Genomic DNA, 9,908 nt, shown 5'->3' with positions numbered 1-9,908 from the left:
CTGTGGCGGTGCCTCACRGGTCCCCCACCCTGTTATTCCCTGGCTTTGGTGACACTGTCACGCAGCCGGCGCTTGGCTCCGGCACAGGGCCCGTGTCCACCGGCCTTATATCCGCCGGTGCCGTGAGGCCGGGCGCTCCCAGCGCCGGCGCCTCCCAGCCCAGCCCGGTGCAAGGTCCGCAGTGCGGGAGCGGCCGCGTGGCTCCGCATGCCGCCGGCTGGCACGGCCGCCCGGCCCTTCCCCGCCGTGACAGAGCGTGGGGGCCGCGTGGGCCGCTCTGCCCGCGTGTCACGAGCCTTTGAGCACCCCAGTTGTCCCTCTCCCTGGGGCTGGCAGCCGGGCCCGTCCGTGGGGGCGCGCACGAGACCAGGCACAACTCGCTGCAGGAATGCGGCGGGCTGCAACGCGGTGACAGGAGCCTCGCGGCCCAGCCCATGCGGGGCTGCCCCGCGTCCCCGCGCCCGGCCCAGCAAGCGAAGCGGCGCCYGGCTCTTAATTAGGGCCCGCGGCCGCGGTGCGCGGAACGGCGAGGCGTGGCGGCGGCGGGGCGGGCCCGCTTCCACCTTAAGGGTTGGGAAGGCCCCGGCGCCGCCATCGCCGGYCGCCGCCGCCGCGCTCACCTGCTTAAGGTGGCCCCGGGGAGCCACGGCGAGCGCCCCGCCATGCAGGAGGGCAACTTCTTCCTGTCGGCCCTGCAGCCCGAGGCCGGCGTGTGCTCGCTGGCGCTGCCCTCGGACCGGCAGCTGGAGGGCCGGGGCGGCGCGGCGGGCGAGGCGCAGCGGCTGCGCAGCGCCCGCGTCCACGAGCAGGTCCGGCTGCGCATGATGCTCAAGGGCCAGGCGGCCCCCCGGCCCCCAGGGCTTGGCCTCGACTTCGCCGCCGACGCCGCAGGTGGGCGCGCGATCGCGGCGCCGCCGGGCGCGGGGGGCCGACCCCGGGCCCGCCCCGCGGCCGCGGTGCTGGGGAGCTGCCCGGGAAGGGAAGGGAGAGGAAGGGAAGGGAAAGGAGGGTTGCTTGGTTCCCTGCTGCGCCCCCCACCACCCTCCGTCGCCCGCCACAGGCCCCGTCGCAGGCGTCACGCGGCAGCTCCCGCCGCTGGCCGCTCTCCAAGCACCTCCATTTGGCGGCGGCRGCAGCGGCCGCCGCCCCGGCGGCTCCGCGGGCCTCGGCAATGGGGCGGGAGCTGGGTTGTGGGGACCCCCCAGCCCGGCTTTTGGGGCTCCTTCTTCCCTCTTCACGCTGGCATGGGGGGTGTCGGTGCTTTGGGGGGGTCTGCTCCGGCGTTTGGGGGGTCCCGGAGCCGAAGCCAGAGGCTGACGTGTGCCCGTGTGCTGCGTGTCCCTCCGCAGGCGGCCAGCCCAGCGCGACGCTGCGCCCGGCCTTCAGCTCCCGCTCGCAGGGCGCCGGCTCGGAGGCGCGAGGCTCGGTGCGTAGCCGCCCCCCCAGCCCCGGCCTGTCCCCTCGCCGCCCCCCGCCTCACGCCACTGCCTTTCCGCCTGCCCCGCAGCTCTTCCAGGCGTCCAGCCGGAGCGACTACGGCACCCTGGCCGCCAGCAGCTGGTCCTCGCGCTCGGCCGTGGACCTGGCGCCGCGCAAGCGCCCGGCGGCCGCCGCCAACGGGGGCCCGGCCACGGGCTACGCAGGCGCCTACGGGCCGGCGGCGGCGGCCTCCCCGCCACGGCCCAGCTCCTTCCATGAGCGCTCCTTCGGCGCGCGGCCCAGCTTCGACACGCTCTCGCTGCGCTCGCTGCGCCTGGCCGAGGGGCCGGCCCGCGGCGCCGACGACCGCTACAGCGTGGTGTCCGAGCAGCTGGAGCCCGCGCGCAGCCTCTACCGCGGCGGCGGCGGCTTCGCGCGCTCCTACACCTTCGAGCGGCGGCTGAGCAGCGGCGGCGGCGGCGCGTGGCTGGACGGCGGCGAGGGCCCGCCGAGCCGCACCATCCGGGCGCCCGCCATGCGCACGCTGCAGCGCTTCCAGAGCAACAACCGCTCGCGCCTCGGCGCCGCCGGCGCCTACGCGGGCGGCGCGGCCGAGCACAGCTCCCGCGCCCCCTCGGTCCGCAGCCTGGCCGAGGCCGGGCACCACCTGCACGACCAGCGCGAYGGCGGCGGCGCCTACAACGGGCTCGGCACGCTGCTCTCCCAGCACTCCGGAGGGTGAGTGGCGGCCCGCGTGGCAGCTCGGCTGGTCCGTGGGGAGCCGCGGGGCTCCTGCGRCTCTCATCCTGTGCAGTCTCCTCGCAAGGTGTGGGAGGTGGAGGTGAKGCAGGCCGAGGCTGGGCATCTTGCTGGGGACCTGTCTCACTGCCCCCCTTGAGACACGGGCGTGGGAAGCTCCCATGCCTGGGGAAGGACGTGTGGGAGATGGGCTGGTGGGTGTCCTCTGCGATGCCAGTGGGACATGGTGGGGTGCAGATGGAGAGAYCTGTAGCGGGGAGCGCTCTGTGTGGGCCGCTCCTCAGCTGCTTGTGTCCCTCAGGTTTGACGACATCGACCTGCCCTCTGCGGTCAAGTACCTGATCGCCAGCGACCCCAACCTGCAGGTGCTGGGCGCTGCCTACCTCCAGCACAAATGCTACAGCGATGGCAACGCCAAGAAGCAGGTGGGCACCCGGCAGCCAGAGGGGACCTTCTTCTTGGCCTCCCATTGACCTTCTTTGGGCTCTCCTCATTGTTGGGAAGCCCCTCTGGGAGGGTGAAGGATATGGGGGCTGCCTCTGGGCAAGAACCCAGCCTGCTGGTCCCTCGGGCGCATGCAGGATGGCGTGGGGAGGCCATCTGTGGGGCGCGCTCCTCGTGGGGCACCGTCCATGGCTTGGCACCTCAGCCTCGGCCGGCCCTCTCGTCGCAGGCGCGCAGCCTCCAGGCCATGCCCAAGCTGGTGAAGCTGTTCAACAGCCCCAACCAGGAGGTGCAGCGCCATGCCACGGGCGCCATGCGCAACCTCATCTACGACAACGCCGAGAACAAGCTGGCCCTGGTGGAGGAGAACGGCATCTACGAGCTCATGCGGACGCTGCGGGAGCCCGACGACGAGCTCCGCAAGAACGTCACAGGTCGGAGCGCACTGCGGCGTGGGCATGGGGCAGGAACGGGGAGAGCTTGTGGTCCTCCTGCCTAGGGCTGAGGCCAAGAGTCACTTCTAGGGGCCAGCCAGAGGATGGGCAAGGAGAATGCGCAGCAAGAGTGACCAATGCAGCAATGTCTTCGTCTACAGAGGGAACACGTGGGTCCCCGGGGTTAGCTCTGAGGTGGGGCTGTGTCCATCTTCCTTGCCCAGYGGGGCTACGTGGTTGCGGTGCTGGGCTGCTGCCAGGGAAGGTCCCACTGCCTCTTTGGATCACGTCCCCGTGGCTGTGCCAGCCCAGTGAGGACGCGAGCGAGCGCCTCGCGACGGCCACGCTCACCGCGTGTCCCTGTCGGTGCAGGGATCCTGTGGAACCTCTCCTCCAGCGACAACCTGAAGGACCGCCTGGCCCGGGACACGCTGGAGCAGCTCACGGACCTGGTGCTGGTCCCGCTCTCCGGYCTGGGTGGCTCGGGTGTCATCCAGCAGAACCCCTCTGAGGCAGAGATCTTCTACAACTCCACAGGCTTCCTCAGGTACCTGCTCTGGGCTGGCTCCCTTAATCCAGTCCCCTTGCTGTGGCCACAGCACCAGGGCCAGCTGGTAAAGGCAGGCTGGGTGACGCTGAGATGTGTCAGTTGGGTGCCAGGGCGGTGCTTAAGGACTTCAGAGCCCTTTTGAAGGGCCCTTGTCCCTCACAGCCCTTGTGTGTCATGGCTAAGCCTGGTCAAGCCCTTGGGTCAGCTAATAACCTGCTTTCGCCATGCAGAAACCTCAGCTCTGCCAGCCAGCAGACCCGGCAGAAGATGCGCGAGTGCCACGGGCTGGTGGACTCCATGATCCATTACGTTAACAGCTCCCTGGAAGTGGGCAAGTCGGAGGACAAGGTGAGCCCTGGGCCTGTCGTGCYGGGGGCTTTGGGCTGTCCTTGATGCCCTCCATGGGGTGTCGCTGCTCCCTGCCCAGGGGTTTTGGCTGCCACCTCGCACTCGGCCTTGGYTGGTGGGCTGAAGACTGACGCCCCATAACCCGTGTCCTCCCAGAGCGTGGAGAACGCCGTCTGCGTCCTGCGAAACCTCTCCTACCGCCTGTACGATGAGATGCCCCCATCCTCGCTGCAGCGCTTGGAGGGCCACAGGAGGAACAACAACAGCACCATGACGGGGGAGCTCGTGGGCTGTTTCAGCCCCCAGAGCAAGAAGGCGCGAGAGGTCAGTGCCGGCCRCGTTTGTTCTCAGGTGGAAAAGCAACTGAGGAGTAGCCAGGGCCTGAGGTGGCACCAGGGCGGAGGTGGACGCGGGCCCTGCGTGTTGGGTGGGACACGCGGGTGAGCTCAGCAGAGGGTGAATCAGACGCCGCTCATACGCGGGGCGGGTGGAGCGGGTGCGGAACCCCTCGTGCCAAGCGATGTGACACATCGAGGGCAGCTGCCGAGCTGGGCGAGCCGCAGCCTGGGCGGACGGGCACTGCTGCCTCCCTGCRCAAGGACCTCCGTGATGCCCCCAGTGTGAGAGCAGGAGGGATGGAGCAAGAGGGGTGGCCGGTCTAACGGTGTCCCCCGCRCCCTGCAGCACTACATGAGCGCGGACATCGTCACCTTCACCGAGGTCTCCAAGGACCCCAAGGGCATGGAGTGGCTCTGGAACCCGCAGATCGTGGGCATCTACAACCGGCTGCTGCAGCGCTGCGAGCTCAACAAGCACACGACGGAGGCCGCCTCGGGGGCGCTGCAGAACATCACGGCCGGGGACCGCAGGGTGAGCCCCTCCATGGGGACGGTGCCGCCCTGGCCCTGTCCCAGCCGCGGGCTGGGGCACGTCCCTCCATTGTCCGGCTAATCGTGGCCACACCTGGGCAGGGCCCCGGCTTCGTCCCGGCCTCACCTGCCCGGGGATGTGGCCACCACACTGCCTACTCAGCCCGGACAGGCGGGCCTGGATGGGCGTCCCGCCGCACGCCCATCACCGCGCGCGGCGGCTCATCCCGCCCGGAGCAGCGCGGGCCGAGAGAGGCGGCGCCGGGCGGCCGGCGGGAGCCAGCCGGCGCCTCCACGGGAGCTCTTGCCTCCGCAGTGGGCGGGCGTGCTGAGCAGGCTGGCCTTGGAGCAGGAGCGCATCCTGAACCCCGTGCTGGACCGCGTGCGCACCGCCGACCACCACCAGCTGCGCTCGCTCACGGGGCTCATCCGCAACCTGTCCCGCCACGCGCGCAACAAGGATGAGATGTGTGAGTGCCGGGAGGGCCGGGCCGGGGCCGCTGCGGGGGAGCCAGGCGGCTGCCTCCATCGCTTGGCCCACGGCCCTCCAGGCCGATCCACTCCCTGTCTCTGCAGAGACAGCAGGAGARCGAGGCTGGGGGTTGGCGATGCCCATGGCACTGCCCCATGGGTCCTTGGCCAGAGGTTTGGGGGTGTGCGGGGTTGGGCTGCCAGCCCTGACGYGACCCCTTGGCCTGCCAGCAACCAAGGTGGTCAGCCACTTGATAGAGAAGCTGCCGGGCGGCGTCGGGGACAAGTCGCCACCCGCCGACGTCATCGTTAACATCATCGCGGTGCTCAACAACCTGGTGGTGGAGAGCCCCATGGCCGCCCGCGACATCGTCTACTTCGACGGCCTCAGAAAGCTCTTCTACATCAAGAAGAGAAGGGACAGGTGGGACTTCCCTGCCTGCCCTGCCAGCCTCCCCCGGGCCCCACTGTCCCAGCTTGGACCTAGTGAAGATCCTCTCTTGCCTTCCCCTGCTCCTGCTTGTCCATGAAGCAGAAGAGCCACAACCAGAGCCCCCAAGGCTTGTTGTTGCAAGCCCCCTTGATCCCTCTGAGGGTGTCCTCATGGCCACCACCCGACCCTTTGTCACCTCCTCAGGACTTCGCCCACCGTGTCTGGATTCTTCTTGTCTAGKCTAGAAATATTTGTTCCCCTACCAGGCTTGGTGGGCTCCAGCCTTCGGTTTTCTGCCTCTTCCCAGCTGCAGGACCTCCTCATCCCCATGGGGCGGTGCCCTCTSTGGTGATGGGCACCATCCCGTGCCCCACAGGCACCTTCTCATGCCTGGTGCTGCCCGAAAGTCACTGTGTCCTCTGTGCCCCCCTAGCTCGGACCACGAGAAGTCCTCCAGAGCAGCCGCCAGCCTCCTGGGCAACATGTGGCAATACACCAAGCTCCACCGGGACTTCAAGATGGTACGTGCCGCCCCGCCGCGCCCCCCAGGCCGGCCCCACTGTTCCGCGCTGCCGGGGAGCCCCTGTGGGCATTGGGGCCCTGAGAGCCAGTCCCGGCGCCGTGGGGAAAGGGGTGTCCCCAGCAGGATGGCTGACGGGGGGCCTGCTCTCTTGCAGAAGGGCTACCGCAAGGAGGATTTCCTCAGCCTCTAAGAACGAGCCCCGGGCAAGGAGGAGGAGGAGGAGGAGGAGGGACTGAGCTCTCCCCCCAGGAAGGCCGCTCGCCGTGGCACCCGGCTCGTAGTCTAGTCCCTGCTGCTCCCTGTGCTTGCGCGCGGGGCGGGTGGCGGGTTCGCTTTTTGCCTGGGGTGCCGCAGCGGTGCAGGGCACCCGCGCTGGGGCACGGAGTAGGCGGGCACGGCGGCGCGCGGCCGCCCCGCGGCCTGTCCCAAATAAAAAGGTGTCCGTTCCCACGGTGTCCGCGTGCCGCCCGCGCTCGGGAGGGAAGCGGGGTCCTCGTGCAAAGCCCAGCGCCCTGCCGCGCAGCAGCAGCTCCGCACGGACAAGACCTGCTCCGAGCGGCGCAGCTTTATTGCCGGCGGGAGGAGGGAGTGTGGCTGCCCGCGGCTACTCCGGTGCTTTCCAGCCTGTCCCCGTCATCCCAGTTTGGGGGGAACATCCCTGCCAGCCGTGGTGAGGGAAGAGGGCAGCCCAGCATTGGCGGAGGCCACAGCACGGGCACTGTGGTGAGGACAGGGCTGTCCCCTCCCGCAAGCCAGTCCCATGGGAGAGGCGAATGGGGAAGGAGACGCTGGCCCCGGCTCTCTCCCAGGCCGTGTCCCAGTTTTGGTTCCAGCACGAGGCCAGGGCTGCGGGCAGCCCTGCCTCAGACGTCGTCCTCGGTCACCAGGCAGTAGAAGTCCGTGCGGGCAGCGTAGCTGCGCGAGCCCAGGTCCGAGACGTCCACGTCCTGGCGCCGGGCATCCCGCAGCTGCGCCCGCTCCGGCGCTGCCAGCAGGCTGCTCACGCGAGGCGGCGGCAGCCCTCGGAACAGGGACCCTCGCAGGCCTGGAAGCAGGGAGAGATGCGCCGGGCAGCCAGGGCGAAGGGTCTGCTCGGGGCAGGAGAGCGGCACCCCGTCCCCGGCACACACGGAGCCCCGCAGGAGCAGCAGCGGGGCAAGGACACGTACCCAGGTCTCCATCGGGGTGCGGGTCACCACGGCTCTCCGGGTCGTTGCTGTGCAGGACCAGCATGGGGTCCTTGTCCTCCTGCAGCCGGGTCTGCGGGTCCCCCATGGTGGCCCGGAAAGCCACCTTGCGGGGCAGCGCCAGGCACAGCTCCTTCCAGAAGTCCGATGACRGGGTCTGCATGGGGCAGGCAGGAAAGGAAGAGGCGCGTGGAGGGAAAGCCAGGCCCTGGCACCACACGGATGGGGCTTGGAGAGACTTCCTAGAGCTCCAAGTGCTCCCTGTGGAGCCAGGAGCCCAGCAAGGAGGCGTAGACGGTGCAAGGGGCACGCGGGAGGTTTCTGGGCCGTGCCGCCCACGACACCACGCCGCGCACGGCCACAGCACTGCGGGTCTCAGCCCAAGGCCAAGAAGGGCAGCGAGCGGAGCTCACCATGGAGCTGGCTCGCCACACGAGCAGCACCACGGCGCCCCGGTGCTGCTTCAGGAGGCTGACGGCTGGCTGCACCGCGTCCCGGCACTGGCTCTCAAAGACGATGAAGATGGGTCTCTTGGAGAGTTCCAGCAGCCTCCAGAGCCCTTCCCTGCAAGGCAGGACCAGGAGGAAGGATGTCAGAGTACCAGGCGCTGCTCAAATCCGGTATAATGTGGGAGCCTCCAGCGCATGTCCCGTCAGGAGCAAGCGGGAGATGCTGCTCTCACCTGAAGCTGCCGTTGCACCACTCTCGCTCCAGGTAGGCCACGGAGAGCACCACGATGAGGCGCCGGCACCGGCTCACGTTCATGATGAGGTCGGCCGAAGGCTCTGCGAGAGCGGGAGCAGAGTGGCGGGGCATCGGCACGTGCTCCGGGCTCATCCCTGCCCTTGGCGAGCGCAGCGGGCACCGCACTGCGGCCCCTGCTTACCCGAGTTGGGCAGGATGGCTTTATCGTCCAGGAAGAGCTTGTAGCCGTGCCGGTTCTCCAGCTGCGGCTTCATGATGAAGTGCACGAACTTCTTGTCGTCGGGGGTGTTGGTGTGGGACACGTAGGCATCGTAGAGCTTCCCGTCTGCGCCGAGCACCCAGCGGGGCCCCGGCAATGGGAGGGAATGCTAGGGAGGAGCTGGCCCCGGTGGCTGGGACACCCAGGGGATCCCCAGCGGGGTGCTGCAGGGGCCCCCACCAAGGCAGCACGTGCAAGCAGCCCCGGAGCGCGGCTCCCGGTGCGCAGTGGCCCCCGCGGCAGCTCACCGTTGATCTCCAGCTCCCCGTAGCGCTCCCGGTACCAGAGCAGCGCGTTGAGGCGACACTTGACGTAGAGCGCGGCCAAGAGCGCCAGGAGCCCCAGCACGGCCAGGGCCGCCAGCACCGCGCTCACGTGCCCCGCGGCTTCTGCGCGGAAAGGGCCGGCAGGTTGGGGGGAAGCCGGCGCCTCCGGCCTCGTGGGACCCCCTTTCTTTCCTTCCCGCCCCCCTGGGCGTCCCGGGCGGCACCTGCTCGGCGCAGCGTGAAGGTGGCCGTGGCGTTGCCAAGCCAGCAGGCAAAGACGCCGAAGTCGCCCTCCCGGCTCAGGTTGACCTGCAGGAYGCTGGCGAGGAGGCGCTCGGAGGCGTTGAGGCCCGTCCTGGCGCAAGGGCAGCGCTCAGCGAGCGGCGCCGGCGCCCGGCCGTCCACCCGCGGGGCACCGGGGCCACTCACCAGGCGGTGTCGCGGCTGCTGCCGCCGTCCAGCCAGCGGCCGTCCTTGGCCCAGGCCACCGGGAGCTCGCAGCGCCCGCCGGCCGCCCAGCGCGCCGTGCAGTTGAGCGCCGCCCGGCTGCCCAGCGCCAGCTCCAGGGTCTCGTTGGCGGCCGGGGAGACCATTTCGGGGGCCACACTGCAGAGGCCTGCGGGGGGCAGAGYGGAAAGCCGGGCGGGAGCCGTCCCGGGGAAAGGGGCTCTCCCACTGGCGTGGGTCTGGAGGAGACGGGGGGAGCCGAGAGGGTCTGGGTGGTGGCTGTGCTGCCTGGCCAGTGTGGGGAGCGGGGCTCGACGCAAAGCCCTACCCGCCATGGCGTCCCCTCGCTCAGGCGGCGCGTGGCCCAGCCGCCGGCGTCGGCATTGCTGGCGGGACGCACGGAAAAGGAGGGCCCTGTCTTCCGGGGGGAGCAAAGTCCACGCACGGCGGCCGCCGCGGAGGCGGCTCCGGGGCTGGAATAATCGGAAGCGGTGACATGGGCCAAGCCGCGGAGCCCGGCTGCCTCTTCCGCGCGCGGGGACGCGGAGATGTCCACGGGCAGAGCGGCGTTTACCTGGGCTGCTCCGGTGCCGCTCGCTCGGACCGCACGGTTTTGTTTTTTCCCTTTCCTTGATTTCTTTTTTTTTTTTTATTTATTTACCTCCTCCCCTCCTCCTTTTCCTCCCCACCTCCCACCCCGATGGCCGGCTGGGCGGCCGGCCGCTGCCACCCTCCTCCCTCCGGCTGCTCCACCTCCACCTGCACCTGTGTGGAACGGAAAGGGCTCCAACCAG

The 9,908-nt window shown here is 69.8% G+C and overlaps 2 protein-coding genes across 3 annotated transcripts; one reads left to right on the top strand and one right to left on the bottom strand.

The window, feature by feature from the left end:
- The first annotated feature begins 662 nt into the window (after positions 1–662).
- PKP3 (plakophilin 3) lies at positions 663–6,440 on the top strand. 2 transcript variants are annotated; one of them, XM_026040250.1, is made up of 13 exons: positions 663–891; positions 1,350–1,426; positions 1,508–2,157; positions 2,480–2,603; positions 2,852–3,056; positions 3,429–3,603; positions 3,837–3,954; positions 4,111–4,278; positions 4,639–4,824; positions 5,140–5,293; positions 5,526–5,718; positions 6,161–6,248; positions 6,405–6,440. In XM_026040250.1, exons 1-13 carry the CDS (start codon positions 663–665, stop codon positions 6,438–6,440), a joined length of 2,403 nt encoding a protein of 800 aa, XP_025896035.1. The 2 variants fall into 2 exon arrangements, with proteins under 2 accessions (XP_025896035.1, XP_025896034.1); XM_026040249.1 differs by having other exon boundaries at positions 663–908; positions 1,358–1,426.
- A 495-nt stretch (positions 6,441–6,935) lies between these two features.
- Positions 6,936–9,486, bottom strand: SIGIRR (single Ig and TIR domain containing). Its single transcript, XM_026040220.1, has 9 exons — positions 9,443–9,486; positions 9,097–9,283; positions 8,892–9,022; positions 8,650–8,790; positions 8,324–8,467; positions 8,120–8,222; positions 7,851–8,001; positions 7,420–7,594; positions 6,936–7,295 (listed from the first exon to the last, which is right to left on the bottom strand). The coding sequence occupies exons 1-9, from the start codon at positions 9,447–9,449 to the stop codon at positions 7,114–7,116; spliced, it is 1,221 nt and encodes a 406-aa protein (XP_025896005.1). The 5' UTR covers positions 9,450–9,486; the 3' UTR covers positions 6,936–7,113.
- Between the last annotated feature and the right edge of the window lie 422 nt (positions 9,487–9,908).

Source organism: Nothoprocta perdicaria, unplaced genomic scaffold (genome assembly GCF_003342845.1).
Source record: "Nothoprocta perdicaria isolate Ctin4 unplaced genomic scaffold, notPer1 scaffold_251, whole genome shotgun sequence".
NCBI lineage: Eukaryota > Metazoa > Chordata > Aves > Tinamiformes > Tinamidae > Nothoprocta > Nothoprocta perdicaria.
Note: the sequence above shows the minus strand (reverse complement) of the source record. Positions and strands in the feature narration are given on the sequence as shown.